The sequence below is a fragment of the Heptranchias perlo genome, chromosome 5, assembly GCF_035084215.1.
Source record: "Heptranchias perlo isolate sHepPer1 chromosome 5, sHepPer1.hap1, whole genome shotgun sequence".
In the NCBI taxonomy this organism is placed as follows: Eukaryota; Metazoa; Chordata; class Chondrichthyes; order Hexanchiformes; family Hexanchidae; genus Heptranchias; species Heptranchias perlo.
The window spans coordinates 134626836-134644496 of record NC_090329.1 but is presented as its reverse complement, the minus strand read 5'-3'; the positions used below and the strand labels follow the sequence as shown (position 1 = coordinate 134644496).

The 17661-nt window shown below is 47.3% G+C and overlaps 1 protein-coding gene across 1 annotated transcript in view; it reads left to right on the top strand.

Moving 5' to 3' along the window:
* The window catches only part of LOC137322210 (dynein axonemal heavy chain 8-like), a 1468904-nt gene that overhangs the window by 67800 nt on the left and 1383443 nt on the right, over nt 1-17661 (top strand). The window contains exon 5 of the mRNA XM_067985326.1: nt 3899-4088. Within this exon, the coding sequence (XP_067841427.1) occupies nt 3899-4088 (190 nt within the window). The remainder of the gene's footprint in view (nt 1-3898; nt 4089-17661) is intronic.

Here is a 17661-nt window from a genome sequence, read left to right as displayed (position 1 = left end):
TGCATAAAGTGAGAATTATGGTTACTATAACGTGCAGTAAAATCCAGGTGTTAGTGTACAGCCCATAATATGTGTTAGGATGGGTGCATACTCCAAGCAATGTACTCTTGGTAACACATATAGAATCATAGAAAGTTACGGCACAGAAGGAGGCCATTCAGCCTATTGTGTCTGTGCGCACCGAGAAAGACCCATCCATCTTAATCCCAATTTCCAGCACTTGGTCTGTAGCTCTGTCGGTTACGGCATTTCAAGTGCACATCTAAGTACTTTTTAAATGAGTAGAGGGTTTCTGCTTCTACCACCCTCTCAGGCAGTGAGTTCCAGACCCCCACCACCCTCTGGGTGAAAAAAATTTTCCTCTGTTCCGCTCTAATCCTTCTACTAATTACTTTAAATCTATGCCCCTTGGTCACTGAGCCCCCTGCTAAGGGAAATAGGCCCTCCTTTTCCACTCTATCTCGGCCCCTCATAATGTTATACACCTCAATTAAATCACCCCTCAGCCTCTGTTCCAATTAAAACTACCCCAGCTTATCCAATCTTTCCTCATAGCTAAAATTCTGCAGTCCTGGCAACATCCTTGTAAATCTCCTCTGTACTCTCTCTAGTAAAATCACATCTTTCATGTAATGTGACCAGAACTGTACATAGTACTCACTAGTACTAGTGGCCTAATTAATGTTTTATACAGTTTTAGCATAATCTCCCTGCTCTTATATTCTATGCCTCAGCTAATAAAGGAAAGTATCCCATATGCGTTTTTAACCATCATACCTACCTGTCCTGCTACCTTCAGGGATCTGTGGACGTGCACTCTAAGATCTCTCACTTCCTCTACACCTCTCAGTATCCTCCCATTCATTGTATTCCCTTGCCTTGTTTGCCCTCCCGAAATGCATTACGTTACACTTTTCTGGATTGAATTCCATTTGCCATTTTTCTGCCCACCTGACCAGTCCATGGATATTTTTCTGCAGTGTACAGCTTTCCTCCTCACTATCAACCACTTGGCCAATTTTTGTATCATCTGCAAACTTCTTAATCATGCCCCCTACATTTAGGTCTAAATCATTTATATATACCACAAAAAGCAAGGGACCTAGTACTGAACCCTGTGGAACCACAGTAGAAACAGCCTTCCAGTCACAAAAATACCCTTCGACCATTACCCTTTGCTTCCTGTCACTGAACCAATTTTGGATCCAACTTGCCACTTTCCCTTGGGTCCCATGGACTTTTACTTTTCTCACCAGTCTGCCATGTGGGACCTTGTCAAAAGCCTTGCTAAAATCCATGTAGACTACGTCAAATGCGCTACCCTCATCAACCCTCCTTGTTATCTCCTCAAAAAATTCAATCAAGTTAGTCAGACACAACCTTCCCTTAACAAATCCATGCTGACTGTCCTTGATTAATCCATGCCTTTCTTAATGACAATTAATACTGTCCCTCAGAATTGTTTCCAATAATTTGCTCACCACTGAGGTAAGACTGACTGGCCTGTAATTACCCGGTCTATCCTTTTCTCCCTTTTTAAATCATGGTACAACGTTAGCAGCCCTCCAATCCTCTGGCACCACGCCTGTAGCCAGAGAAGATTTGAAAATGATGGCATATGATGAAATTATGCAATCCCAGCCCATGACTCTCCATTCCTTAATTCTAATGGTTGGGAAATCATACGTGCAGGTGCATAATTTCATGATATGAATTTCTGATGTCCGCCAGATGCACAGAAATGGAATTTGTATTCCCAGATTCCATGTAAGGCATTTAGCAGGGTGAATAAATGTAAGTCTGTCTAGAGGTTACTTTCACGTAAAGGTGTAAAGGGCGCTATGCTGCCTCGTAGGCGTTAATGGTAAGCAATTCAAGAACTTCTACACAGTGTAAAAGGAGGTAAGTGTCAGTGGCAGACATGCTTAGTACAGTGCTTTCTTGGAAATTGTAGCTGATTCCTCTTATTTTGTTTAACATGGTAATACGGTCATTAACCTTTTCCAGCACTGTGTGGCTGTGCCTGTGGGGTTGGCATTGACTTCCTGGCCACCTCCCTCCCCTCATGAACAGTTGTCCTTGGGGCCATGTTACTCTGTTCTAAACAGGGCCTATCTGAACTGTCTGACTTCATTCGGGAGCTGTTTATCAACCGCATCGGACAAGTTGGGGGCTTTCTTTCCTCTAGCAGACCTCACAGGCATTTTTTTGGGCTGTAAATTCATTTTGCTGGATGTCTGGCTCATTAAGCTTCTTTAAATCCTGCACCAGCCTGTGTATTCCTACCTCAAATGGGTAAGCTTCCAATCAGTGATGTTCCTGATGCCTGTGGTATACCCTGATTTCCTGATGCCTGTGGTATACCCTGATTTTTTAAATTAAGTTGACTCCTGAAACAACAGTGATGTTAGTCCACTTCACATTGGGCAAGAGTGAACTGTGTACCACCCTACTTCTGCTACTTGGCAGACTGGTCAGAAAGGTAAAAGCCCATGGGATACAGGGAAATGTGGTGAATTGGATCCAAAATTGGCTCAGTACAAGAAACAAAGGGTAAAAGTCGATGGATGTCTTTGCGAATGGAAATCTGTTTCCAGTGGTGTGCCACAGGGCTCAGTGTTGGGTCCCTTGCTGTTTGTGGTATATATTAATGATTTGGACTTGAATGTAGGGGGCATGATTGGCAAATTTGCAGACGACACAAAAATTGGCCGTGTAGTTGATAGTGAAGAGGATAGTTATAGACTCCAAGAAGATATCAATGGGTTGGTGGAGTGGGTGGAAAAGTGGCAAATGGCGTTCAACCCGGAGAAGTGTGAGGTAATGCACTTAGGGAAGGCAAACAGTAAAAGGGAATACACAGTAAACGGGAATATATTGAGAGGGGTAGAGGAAGTGAGAGACCTTGGAGTGCATATGCACAGGTCCCCGAAGGTGGCAGTACATGTAGATAAGGTTGTGAAGAAGGCATATGGAACGCTCTCCGTTATTAGCCGAGGTATAGAATACAAAAGCATGGATGTAATGATGGAACTGTATAAAACCCTGGTAAGGCCACAGCTGGAGTATTGTGCGCAATTCTGGTCACCACATTACAGGAAGGACGTAATTGCTCTGGAGAGAGTGCAGAGAAGATTTACAAGAATGTTGCCAGGGCTTGAAAATTGCAGCTACGAGGAGAGATTGGATAGGCTAGGGTTGTTTTCCTTGGAGCAGAGGAGGCTGAGGAGTGACTTGATTGAGGTGTACAAAATTATGAGGGGCCTAGATAGAGTAGACAGGAAGTACCTGTTTCCCGTAGAGGAGAGTTCAAGAGCTAGAGGACATAGATTTAAGCTGATTGGCGGAAGGATTAGAGGGGACATGAGGAAAAACTTTTTTACCCAGGGGGTGGTGGGTGTATGGAATTTGCTGCCCAAATTGGTGGTAGAGGCAGGGACCCTCAACTCTTTAAAAAAGTTATTGGACCTGGACCTAAAGTGCTGTAAACTGCAGGGCTACGGACCGGGTGCTGGAAGGTGGGATTAGAATGGGCACCAAGTTGTTCTTCGAGCCGGCGCGGACACGATGGGCTGAATGACCCCTTCTGAGCTGTATCTTTTCTATGGTTCTGTGGTTTTATGCTCTGGATTTTGCGTAAGTGGAAAATCTGGGCAATTGTGTCTCTTTCCCCCCCACCCCCCCCCCCCCCAAACTTGACCTGACCAGAGTAACATCACTGAAATGTAAATGTTTTGGATTCAAAGAATGTCACTGATTCTACTGGATAGATAATCTTTAATTTTCTCTGTGGTGGCCTATATCAGAAACTGAGGAATATGACTTCTGGCCATGTACTGCTCTTTTCTAGCAGTTTTAGTAATACCTATGTTGGACTAACCAGTATGCCTACTTGCAGGAGGCATCCTTTTGCGTCTTGGATGCTACTGATGGAATACTCAACGGTGCTGCGATTATGCTTGAAAATATTTTCTTACCAGCTATTTCTGCATCTGAAAATTGGGGAGCACTCAACCAATCCATACATGGGGAGAGAGAGAAGAAAACTTTCAGAGATACTATTTGCAGATACATCACTTTCTTAAATGGTAAGGTGTTTTAACAGTTAAATAAGTTAAATCAGTCTGAGAATTACAGGTTATGACTAGATTATTAGCTATATTGTACCATTTAATCAGAAGCCAGTAGCATCATAGATATAATCTTGTGGTTGATCAATCGATACGATAAAAGCATAGAAGTGAAGGAAAGCCAAAGGAGAGTTAGGCTTTTCAAATACTCCTCCATCAAAGTACTCGTCCAAGAAAATAATTGATTCTCCAATGAAATTACCAATGGGCATTTCTATGTTTCTTGAAATGGATCTGTAGAAAATAAATTTTAGTTCTGCAGGATTTCCTAGCCTCAACTTGGCTCTCTGTCTTGTCCAACGTTGTGTCCCTGCTGTTATGATGCTACTGTGGGTGAATGGGGACAGTCCTATTCACTAGATTGGCCCAGCAGTGAGGAAGCCCTGACCGAAGAGTACCTTTGCTGGTAAAATCAGTTTTTAAGAAAATATTAAATCAAAAATGTTCCACGTCAATTATTTTATTCTGTAAAATGGAAAAGTACTTTGAATGAGTAATTCAAACACTCAGCCTTGGCTGAGTGGTAGTACTGTTTCCTCTAAGTCAGGAGGTGCTGGGTTCAAGCCTCACTCCAGAGACTTGTACACATAATGTAGACTGACACTTCAGTGCAGTACTGAGGGAGTACTGCACTGTTGGAGGTGTTGCTTTTTGAGTATGTTAAACAGAGATTCCATCTATCCTCTCAGATGGCTGTAAAAGATCAACATAGTATTTGAAGAAGGAGCAGGAGAGGTGTACCGGCCAACATTTAGCCTTCAACCAACAGCAGCAAAAGTAGATTTTCTGGTCATTTTTCTCAATGCTGTTTGTTGGACCTCAATGTGTGCAAATTGGATGCCATATTTCTCTACATGATAACAGTGACTACACTTCAAAGTACTTAATTGGCTATAAAGCATGTTGGGAAATCCTGAGGTCATGAAAGACACAATATCAATGCAAGTTCTTTTTTAATAACAACCATCTTCAGTACACCATTTAAAAAAGTCACAGTTGTTGCATAGAGTTATCTTTTAATATGTTTTTTATTTCTCTTTATGTTGATTTTTAAAAGTATATTTTTGAACAATCTTTGCTGATGGTACTTCAGTTCTCCGCACTATCTACTCAGTACTTCCTCCAAATCATTTCCATCAATAAATCACCAAAATATTTTTAAAAAATCAATGGAGAATAAATAAATTGCTGTTAAAGATCATGGATAAGGGCATCTTAGCAATCATTGTTGAACATGATGCTAGTTGATCGTCCCTAGAATTTGTCATGCCGTTGTATAGATTGGCATGTTACCAATGATGGGCTGGTGATGAGGGTCAGCTAGAAATAAATAACCACAAGGCCAGCTGAAAATAAATAATACAGTGGGGATGTGCCAAAAGGAAATAATTACTAGAAAGGGAACAAGCTACGAGGAGATAAATAAATAGTGCTGTGGGAACAGACACGTGAAAAAGAATAAATAATTAGGAGTGACCGAGACTGGAAAGGAGGAGCCAACAAGGATGCTGAAAGGACTTGGCGGGAGTGGGGTGGGAGGGAAATTGTTTCAGAGATCCTACAGAAAACCCCCCTCAACAGGAAGGGTTTCCACCCCCTGAATGTACAGATTGTGTGTGACCATGCAAAGGATAATAAATGTTAACGTGACAGTTGCTAGAAGTTGTCATGATGCATATATAATTCAACCTTGCGTAACCTCTTCAGAGAAGAAAATCACATCAACAGATGACTTGTTGGTGACAAAGTCTATCCCTTGCTCCCATGGATAATGATCCCTCTAAAAGTGACATGAACAACAGCAGAGGTGCACTACAATGAGGCACATACCTCTATCAAAGTGGTCATTGAGATGACCATTGGGGTCTTTTGCTGCCAGACAGATTGGGGGGGCTCTGTAGTATGCTCCAGATTGTGTGACATGCATGGTTGTAGCCCTGCATAACTTTGTGAGGACAGGCTGCATAAACTTGGTTTGCATTCCCTTGTGTTTAGAAATTAAGGGATTTTCTAATCGAGGTCTTCAAAATGAAAAAGGTATTCGATAGGGTAGATACAGAGAAACTATTTCCTCTGGTTGGGGAATCCAGAAAAAGGGGGCACAAACTTAAAATTAGAGCAAGGCCATTTAGGAGTGAAATCAGGAAGCAAGTTTTCACACAAAGTGTAGTGGAAGTCTGGAACACTCTCCCCCAAAAGGCTGATTCTTAGATGCGGATCTGCTGCTGAATGCAGAATGGGGGTCTGCTGCAGAAGCTATCACAGTCTCCATTGATGATTGCAAAAAGAAAAACCTTGCCTGATGTTGCAGTAAAGGAGAACTGAACCCGAGATTAACTCCTAAAAGAGTTCTAAAAGAGGTGGCTGCAGAGATAGTGGATGCATTGGTTATCACCTTCCAAAATTCCCTCGATTCTCGAACGGTTTCAGCGGATTAGAAGATAGGAAATGTAACCCCACTATTCAAGAAAGGAGGGAGAGAGAAAAGAGGGAATTTCAGGCCAGTCAGCCTGCCATCAGTCATTGGGAAAATACTGGAATCCATTATTAAGGCAGTGCTAATAGGGCACTTCGAAAATCATAATATGATTAGGCAGAATCAACATAGTTTTATGAAAGGGAAATTGTGTTTGACAAATTTATTAGAGTTTTTTGAGGATTCTAGCAGGGCAGATAAAGAGGAACCAGTGGATGTAGTATATTTTCAAAAGTCTTTTGATAAGGTGCCACGTAAAAGGCTGTTACACAAGATAAGGGCTCATGAGGTTGGGGATAACATATTAGCATGGATAGAGAATTGGTTAACGGACAGAAAACAGAGAGTAGGGAAAAACGGGTCTTTTTCAGGTTGACAGGCTGTAACTATTGGGGTGCCGCAAGGATTCCTGCTTGGGCCTCAGCTAATTACAATCTATATGAATGACTTGGATGAAGGTACCGAGTGTAATGTATCCAAGTTTGCTGACGATACAAAGCTAGGTGGGAAAGTAATCAGTGAGGAGGACACAAAGGGCTCGATTTTTGCACCCGCGATCGGGTGCATTGGTGGCAGGGGGGCTGCGAAAATCGGGGATTCCCGGGGCGGGTCTGTAGCCCGGCTCCAACCCGCCCACTTCCGGGTTTCCCCGCTGACGCGCTCACATGCGCATGCAGCCCCCGCAATTAAAGCTGGCGGGGTGCCACTTAAAGTAATTGAACAGGTACTTCAGGTTGTTTACAGACATGATTGACCTGTTATTTTAGCAGGGATGGGATTTTGCAACTGACTGGGACTGTTTCCTGTACTGGGGGAAACACTCCCAGTTCAAATGGACGTGTTGCAGCCATCAGCCTGTGGCAGCTGCAAAGGTCCATTTGACAGGTGGGGGGGAGACCCTCACTCATTGCAGGAGGCCACTCTGTCACTTTGGACAAAGTTTGGCCTCCACCACCCTCCTCCTAACAATAAAATTCACCAACTTGCACACTTACCCTAGTGTCCAGACACATGTACCTACCTTGCGGACCCCTTCAGATGTACATCTTCCGGATGGGGGCCGCCGTAGCTGCAGTCATGACCTCCTCGGAGGGCGAACAGCATCACCAGCCTCGCCGGCCACGCCGTCCAGCTCTGACACGTGGAGCTCCACAACACAGTGCTGTGACACATCCACCTGCACAGCAGGAGGGAGGGCAACCGCAGAGAGAGATGCGTCGCAGAGGGCACTACCTTCGCCACAGGGTCCACAGACCGAGGCTCAGCTTCCTGGACCTCTCGCACACGGAGGCTCAGAGTCACTCGACATGTAGTCGTGGACATCTGCAGCCTCCTTCATGCCGAGCTGCTCCCGGCTGGCCCGAGCACCATCCTCTTACCTGTCGCTGTCAAAGTCACCACTGCCCTCAACAACTTCTCCTCCGCATCCTTCCAGGGTGTCACCGGGGACATCGCCGACGTCTCTCAGTCGTCTGCACAAAAGAGCCCTGCAAATACATCTATACCCACTCTGCAGTGACACAATGGGTGGCATCAGTTGTGGGACTTCATTGTGATCCTCAGGAAAGGGCATTATTGCACAAACCAGACAAGATTCACAAAGACGTGGCAGTAGTGGTGCCAATATAATATGTAATGTGAGTTGATCAGAAATTAAATAGAAGTAAAAACCATGACAAACCCTCAAACACCCTTGTGCATCCCCTCACGACACGTTTGCCTTACGCTTCCTACTGCACATATGTGATGCATGCCCTGTGGCTGCAGCACAGGTAGTGGCAGGTTGAGTGAGGCTGATCGTGAAAGAGATGCTCGAGAGGGTGAGTATGAGATAGAGCCATGAGATTGTATGAGGATTGGGTTGAGTGATAGTGGCGGGATGAGTACTGGCGAGGTGAGTAAGTGCAGGTAAGATGAGGATGAGGTTTGAATGGGTGTGAGGAGTGATGTGATAGAGTAGTGTTGGCTGTGCAGAAGGAGATGTGGGGTGGGGGCGGTGATGTGGCAGACGGAGTGTAGGGGAATGAGTAAGTGTACTCTCTTTGGCTGACCTACTTAGGTCATTGCAGCGCCTCCTGCACTGTATGCAGGTGGGCGATGTGTTGGTGGTGCAGGTGACCTCCTCTGCCACCTCGAGCCAGGCCTTCTTGGTGGCTTCCTCCTGCCCGCCGGGGGAAAGATCTCTGTCCTCCCCCTCCTCCACACCCTATCCAATAAGAGCTGGAGTGAGGCATCATTAAACCTGGGAGCAGCCTTCCCACTGGGCTGCTCCATGCTGTAATTTTTCCTATTTCTTGCAGCATCAGTCAGTGGAGCACTGCCCCTTTAAACAGAGCTCCTCCAGCTGACAGACCTTACTGCGCATGTGCAGTCCACCCACCGCGCAGCTTAGCGGGGGGAGCTCGGAAGAACAGGTAAGTGGATCCAATCAGCCTGCGATTGCGCGCGAAGCAGACTGATTTCACCGGGCGCGTTACCCACGCGCCCAATCTACCCCCCACCGCCATGGTAATATCGGGTCCAAAGAGTCTGCAAAGGGATATAGACAGGTTAAGTGAATGGGTAAGAAGGTGGCAGATGTAGTATAATGTGGGGAAATGTGAGGTTATTCTCTTTGGTAGGAAGAATAGAAAAACAGAATATTTTTTAAATGGTGAGAAACTATTTAATGTTGGTGTCCAGAGAGACTTGGGTGTCCTGGTACAAGAAACACAAAAAGTTAGCATGTAGGTACAGCAGGCAATTAGGAAAGTAAATGGCATGTTGGCCTTTATTGCAAAGGGGTTGGAGTACAAAAGTAAGGGAGTCTTACTGCAATTGTAGGGCTTTGGTGAGATCTCACCTGGAGTACTGTGTACTGTGTATAGTTTTGGTCTCTTTATCGAAGGAAGGATATACTTGTCTTGAAGGCAGTGCAGCGAAAGTTCACTAGATTGATTCCTGGGATAAGAAGGTTGTCCTATGAGTCGAGGTTGAGTAGAATGGGCCTATACTCTCTTGAATTTAGAAGATGTAAGTAATCTTACAACACCAGGTTATAGTCCAACTGTTTTATTTGAAAATCACAAGCTTTCGGAGGCTTTCTCCTTCGTCAGGTGAGTGTGGGATTCCATGGATGGTTACCGCATTTATAGTCAGAGAACAATACCTGGTGATGACAGATAATCTTTCCAACTGCCCGTTGTCAAGGCAATCAAAGTGTTCAGACAGAGAGATGTTACCTACAGGACTACCGAATATACAAACGGCCAGAACAAAAGACAGAGAGAGAGAGAGAGAAACATCCGAAAGGAAGAGAAAGACAGAGAATGACCCGTTGTATTTAAAACAGATAACTTTTTTTCGCTGGTCGGGTTACGTGTAGCGTGACATGAACCCAAGATCCCGGTTGAGGCTGTCCTCATGGGTGCGGAACTTGGCTATCAATTTCTGCTCGACGATTTTGTATTGTCGTGTGTCTCGAAGGCCGCCTTGGAGAACGCTTACCCGAAGATCGGTGGCTGAATGTCCTTGACTGCTTTTAGAGTTTAGAAGAATGAGAGGTGATCGAATTGAAACATATAAGATTCTTAGGGGTCTTGACAGAGTAGATGCTGAGAGACTGTTTCCCATGGCTGGAGAGTCGAGAACTAGGGGGCATAGTCGCAGGATAAGAGGTCGGCCATTTAAGACTGAGATGAGGAGGAATTTCTTCATTCAGAGGGTTATGAATCTTTGGAATTCTCTACCCCAGAGGGCTGTGGATGCTGAGTCTTTGAATATATTCAAGGCTGAGATTGATAGATTTTTGGACTCTAGGGGAATCAAGGGATATGGGGATTGGGCGGGAAAGTGGAGTTGAGGTTGAAGATCAGCCATGATCTTATTGAATGGCGGAGCAGGCTCGAAGGGCCACCTGTCCCACTCCTGCTCCTATTTCTTATGTTCTTATGAGGACTTGGGAGTAGTAGAATGCCATTGTTCTATGGAGGGTAGAGAAATTAGAATCCTCGGCTGAGCAGCCCAGGGGCCCAGTCTTCAAGAGAACAACAATTATGGAGCATCAGCTCCTCAGGCAGTGGTGATGGTTTCAATGCATGTTGTTGAGATGGAGAAGTGGGAGGAGTGCACTACACACTTGCAACACATTACAGGAAATTTTTTATGACTTGCAGAACACCCTAGAGAGACTGACAGTCCAGGAGATTTCTGTGCCAGGATGAGCTTCTGATGATATTGGTGGCTTCCATATTGGCTGTCACCACTGCTCTCGAAGCTGCTTTGAGGGTAAGAATGAACATCACACTTTCACAGAACTTCCAAGACCTGATTAGGACAGTTCATTCTGTAATGACACTGACCAATGGCACCTCCAAGCCTATGCCCAGACTGCAGGGATTGGTTACAGATGTTGCTGTCTCCAGAGAGTAGCAATGAGCCTGCTTCCTAAGGGCTCTCTCCAGTGCAGGAGAGGAATTCAGGCATGGAGCTGGCACTCCTTGAGACTGCAAGAGAAAGGTGCTGGTCCCCGAAACGAGAGTTACCTTAAGGCTCCAGGCGAACCATCACAGACACTCACTGCTCAACCTCAGCTCACTCAGGGAGCACTCAAAAAATATTAGATTCGAAGCTAGAGCAGTTAAGGAAGCAGGCACAAAGAATAGATACGTTGTTAAGCAGTAGCTATGGAAAGGTGCTTGGTATTGTTCATACCCCTTTGGTGAATAATATTCTGGAGAGTAAACACAACTTGATCACATGGAGTCCACAGTTCATTTCTGTATATGCTTGCAACTTTTTAGAGTCGAATGACAGCAGGTGAAAGTGAGATGCTTTCTTATGAAGCAAATAGCAAAAGTCTTAGACAGTGACAGACTTTATGAGGGTGGGAGAGCAGAATTGATAGATGTGAAGTGACTTTATTTTTCTGTTGTCAACTTCTATTTATTGATATCACTGTTGGAGACTGATGGCTTTGCACCCTCTTCACACTGTGGGGAGGAAGGTCCTTCCCAACCATCTGCTTTATGGAAGCAGCAATCATTTCTCCTTATGCAGGATACAACAAGCTACAATGATTCTGGAGACCCTTGCCAGTCGCCACCAGATGTATTCAGGCTCCTAACACACAATTTTAGTTATTGTCTGCTCTTACCAGACTTTTTATAGTCCCATGGGCCTCATTATGTTTGTTCTTTCCCTCTCTCTGCAGATGCCTTGCTGGAGTCATAAGCCATGATTGTAGGTCTGGCCTATATGTGACTCCAGACCCACAGCAATGTGGTTGATTCTTAATTGCCCTCTGAAATGGCCAAGCAAGCCACTCAGTTGTAAAATCTCGCTACGAAAAGTCATAATAAGAATAAAACCGGACGGACCACCCGGCATCGGACCACGAGGCACCGGACACGACAACGGCAAAACACCAAGCCCAGTCGACCCTGCAAGGTCCTCCTTACTAACATCTGGGCACTTGTGCCAAAATTGGGAGAGCTGTCCCACAGACTAGTCAAGCAACAGCCTGACATAGCCATACTCACAGAATCATATCTTTCAGCCAACGTCCCAGACTCTTCCATCACCATCCCTGGGTATGTCCTGTCCCACCGGCAGGACAGACCCACCAGAGGTGGCGGTACAGTGATATACAGTCAGGAGGGAGTGGCCCTGGGAGTCCTCAACATTGACTCTGGACCCCATGAAATCTCATGGCATCAGGTCAAACATGGGCAAGGAAACCTCCTGCTGATTACCACCAACCGTCCTCCCTCAGCTGATGAATCAGTCCTCCTCCATGTTGAACACCACTTGGAGGAAGCACTGAGGGTAGCAAGGGCACAGAATGTACTCTGGGTGGGGGACTTCAATGTCCATCACCAAGAGTGGCTCGGTAGCACCACTACTGACCGAGCTGGCCGAGTCCTGAAGGACATAGCTGCCAGACTGGGCCTGTGGCAGGTGGTGAGCGAACCAACACGAGGGAAAAACTTACTTGACCTCATCCTCACCAATCTACCTTTCGCAAATGCATTTGTCCATGACAGTATTGGTAGGAGTGACCACCGCACAGTCCTCGTGGAGATGAAGTCCCGTCTTCGCATTGAGGACACCATCCAACGTGTTGTGTGGCACTACCACCGTGCTAAATGGGATAGATTCAGAACAGATCTAGCAGCTCAAAACTGGGCATCCATGAGGCGCTGTGGGCCATCAGCAGCAGCAGAATTGTATTCCAGCACAATCTGTAACCTCATGGCCCAGCATATTCCTCACTCTAACATGACCAACAAGCCAGGGGATCAACCCTGGTTCAATGAGGAGTGTAGAAGAGCATGCCAGGAGCAGCACCAGGCGTACCTAAAAATGAGGTGCCAACCTGGTGAAGCTACAATCAGGACTACATGCATGCTAAACAGCGGAAGCAACATGCTATAGACAGAGCTAAGCGATTCCACAACCAACCATCAGATCAAAGCTCTGCAGTCCTGCCACATCCAGTCGTGAATAGTGGTGGACAATTAAACAACTAACGGGAGGAGGAGGCTCTGCAAACATCCCCATTCTCAATGATGGCGGAGTCCAGCACGTGAGTGCAAAAGACAAGGCTGAAGCGTTTGCAACCATCTTCAGCCAGAAGTGCTGAGTGGATGATCCATCTCAGCCTCCTCCCGATATCCCCACCATCTCGGAAGCCAGTCTTCGGCCAATTCGATTCACTCCACATGATATCAAGAAACGGCTGAGTGCACTGGATACAGCAAAGGCTATGGGCCCCGACAACATCCCAGCTGTAGTGCTGAAGACTTGTGCTCCAGAACTAGCTGCGCCTCTAGCCAAGCTGTTCCAGTACAGCTACAACACTGGCATCTACCCGACAATGTGGAAAATTGCCCAGGTATGTCCTGTCCACAAAAAGCAGGACAAATCCAATCCGGCCAATTACCGCCCCATCAGTCTACTCTCGATCATCAGCAAAGTGATGGAAGGTGTCGTCGACAGTGCTATCAAGCGGCACTTACTAACCAACAACCTGCTCACCGATGCTCAGTTTGTGTTCCGCCAGGACCACTCGGCTCCAGACCTCATTACATCCTTGGTCCAAACATGGACAAAAGAGCTGAATTCCAGAGGTGAGGTGAGAGTGACTGCCCTTGACATCAAGGCAGCATTTGACCGAGTGTGGAACCAAGGAGCCCTTGTAAAATTGAAGTCAATGGGAATCATGGGGAAAACTCTCCAGTGGCTGGAGTCATACCGAGCACAAAGGAAGATGGCAGTGGTTTTTTTTTATATTCGTTCACGGGATGTGGGCGTCGCTGGCATGGCCGGCATTTATTGCCCATCCCTAATTGCCCTCGAGAAGGTGGTGGTGAGCCGCCTTCTTGAACCGCTGCAGTCCGTGTGGTGACGGTTCTCCCACAGTGCTGTTAGGAAGGGAGTTCCAGGATTTTGACCCAGCGACAATGAAGGAACGGCGATATATTTCCAAGACGGGATGGTGTGTGACTTGGAGGGGAACGTGCAGGTGGTGTTGTTCCCATCCGCCTGCTGCCCTTGTCCTTCCAGGTGGTAGAGGTCGCGGGTTTGGGAGGTGCTGTCGAAGAAGCCTTGGCGAGTTGCTGCAGTGCATCCTGTGGATGGTGCACACTGCAGCCACAGTGCGCCGTTGGTGAAGGGAGTGAATGTTTAGGGTGGTGGATGGGGTGCCAATCAAGCGGGCTGCTTTATCTTGGATGGTGTCGAGCTTCTTGAGTGTTGTTCGAGCTGCACTCATCCAGGCAAGTGGAGAGTATTCCATCACACTCCTGACTTGTGCCTTGCAGATGGTGGAAAGGCTTTGGGGAGTCAGGAGGTGAGTCACTCGCCGCAGAATACCCAGCCTCTGACCTGCTCTCGTAGCCACAGTATTTATATGGCTGGTCCAGTTAAGTTTCTGGTCAATGGTGACCCCCTGGATGTTGATGGTGGGGGATTCGGCGATGGTAATGCCGTTGAATGTCAAGGGGAGGTGGTTAGACTCTCTCTTGTTGGAGATGGTCATTGCCTGGCACTTATCTGGCGCGAATGTTACTTGCCACTTATCAGCCCAAGCCTGGATGTTGTCCAGGTCTTGCTGCACGCAGGCTCGGACTGCTTCATTATCTGAGGGGTTGCGAATGGAACTGAACACTGTGCAGTCATCAGCGAACATCCCCATTTCTGACCTTATGATGGAGGGAAGGTCATTGATGAAGCAGCTGAAGATGGTTGGGCCGAGGACACTGCCCTGAGGAACTCCTGCAGCAATGCCCTGGGGCTGAGATGATTGGCCTCCAACAACCACCACCATCTTCCTTTGTGCTAGGTATGACTCCAGCCACTGGAGAGTATTCCCCCTTATTCCCATTGACTTCAATTTTACTAGGGCTCCTTGGTGCCACACTCGGTCAAATGCTGCCTTGATGTCAAGGGCAGTCACTCTCACCTCACCTCTGGAATTCAGCTCTTTTGTCCATGTTTGGACCAAGGCTGTAATGAGGTCTGGAGCCGAGTGGTCCTGGCGGAACCCAAACTGAGCATTGGTGAGCAGGTTATTGGTGAGTAAGTGCCGCTTGATAGCACTGTCGACGACACCTTCCATCACTTTGCTGATGATTGAGAGTGGACTGATGGGGCGGTAATTGGCCGGATTGGATTTGTCCTGCTTTTTGTGGACAGGACATACCTGGGCAATTTTCCACATTGTCGGGTAGATGCCAGTGTTGTAGCTGTACTGGAACAGCTTGGCTAGAGGCGCAGCTAGTTCTGGAGCACAAGTCTTCAGCACTACAGCTGGGATGTTGTCAGGGCCCATAGCCTTTGCTGTATCCAGTGCACTCAGCCATTTCTTGATATCACGTGGAGTGAATCGAATTGGCCGAAGACTGGCTTCCGTGATGGTGGGGATATCGGGAGGAGGCTGAGATGGATTATCCACTCCACACTTCTGGCTGAAGATGGTTGCAAACGCTTCAGCCTTGTCTTTTGCACTCACGTGCTGGACTCCGCCATCATTGAGGATGGGGATGTTTGCAGAGCCTCCTCCTCCCGTTAGTTGTTTAATTGTCCACCACCATTCACGACTGGATGTGGCAGGACTGCAGAGCTTTGATCTGATCCGTTGGTTGTGGAATCGCTTAGCTCTGTCTATAGCATGTTGCTTCCGCTGTTTAGCATGCATGTAGTCCTGAGTTGTAGCTTCACCAGGTTGGCACCTCATTTTTAGGTACGCCTGGTGCTGCTCCTGGCATGCTCTTCTACACTCCTCATTGAACCAGGGTTGATCCCCTGGCTTGTTGGTAATGGTAGAGTGAGGAATATGCTGGGCCATGAGGTTACAGATTGTGCTGGAATACAATTCTGCTGCTGCTGATGGCCCACAGCGCCTCATGGATGCCCAGTTTTGAGCTGCTAGATCTGTTCTGAATCTATCCCATTTAGCACGGTGGTAGTGCCACACAACACGTTGGATGGTGTCCTCAGTGCGAAGACGGGATTTCATCTCCACGAGGACTGTGCGGTGGTCACTCCTACCAATACTGTCATGGACAGATGCATTTGCGACAGGTAGATTGGTGAGGACGAGGTCAAGTAAGTTTTTCCCTCGTATTGGTTCGCTCACCACCTGCCGCAGGCCCAGTCTAGCAGCTATGTCCTTCAGGACTCGGCCAGCTCGGTCAGTAGTGGTGCTGCCGAGCCACTCTTGGTGATGGACATTGAAGTCCCCCACCCAGAGTACATTTTGTGCCCTTGCTACCCTCAGTGCTTCCTCCAAGTGGTGTTCAACATGGAGGAGGACTGATTCATCAGCTGAGGGAGGACGGTAGGTGGTAATCAGCAGGAGGTTTCCTTGCCCATGTTTGACCTGATGCCATGAGATTTCATGGGGTCCAGAGTCAATGTTGAGGACTCCCAGGGCCACTCCCTCCTGACTGTATATCACTGTACCGCCACCTCTGGTGGGTCTGTCCTGCCGGTGGGACAGGACATACCCAGGGATGGTGATGGAAGAGTCTGGGACGTTGGCTGAAAGATATGATTCTGTGAGTATGGCTATGTCAGGCTGTTGCTTGACTTGTCTGTGGGACAGCTCTCCCAATTTTGGCACAAGTGCCCAGATGTTAGTAAGGAGGACCTTGCAGGGTCGACTGGGCTTGGTGTTTTGCCGTTGTCGTGTCCGGTGCCTCGTGGTCCGATGCCGGGTGGTCCGTCCGGTTTTATTCTTATTATGACTTTTTGTAGTGAGATTTTACAACTGAGTGGCTTGCTAGGCCATTTCAGAGGGCAATTAAGAATCAACCACATTGCCGTGGGTCTGGAGTCACATTTAGGCCAGACCGGGTAAGGGCGGCAGCCTTCCTTCCCTAAAGGACATTAGTGGCTACGAGAGCAGGTCAGAGGCTGGGTATTCTGCGGCGAGTGACTCACCTCCTGACTCCCCAAAGCCTTTCCACTATCTTCAAGGCACAAGTCAGGAGTGTGATGGAATACTCTCCACTTGCCTGGATGAGTGCAGCTCCAACAACACTCAAGAAGCTCGACACCATCCAAGATAAAGCAGCCCGCTTGATTGGCACCCCATCCACCACCCTAAACATTCACTCCCTTCACCAACGGCGCACTGTGGCTGCAGTGTGCACCATCCACAGGATGCACTGCAGCAACTCGCCAAGGCTTCTTCGACAGCACCTCCCAAACCCGCGACCTCTACCACCTAGAAGGACAAGGGCAGCAGGCGCATGGGAACAACACCACCTGCACGTTCCCCTCCAAGTCACACACCATCCCGACTTGGAAATATATCGCCGTTCCTTCATTGTCGCTGGGTCAAAATCCCGGAACTCCCTTCCTTACAGCACTGTGGGAGAACCGTCACCACACGGACTGCAGCGGTTCAAGAAGGCGGCTCACCACCACCTTCTCGAGGGCAATTAGGGATGGGCAATAAATGCCGGCCTTGCCAGCGACGCCCACATCCCGTGAACGAATAAAAAAAATTTTTAAAAATGGGTTTTTATGACAATCCGGTAGTTTCATGGCCATCATCACTGATACTAG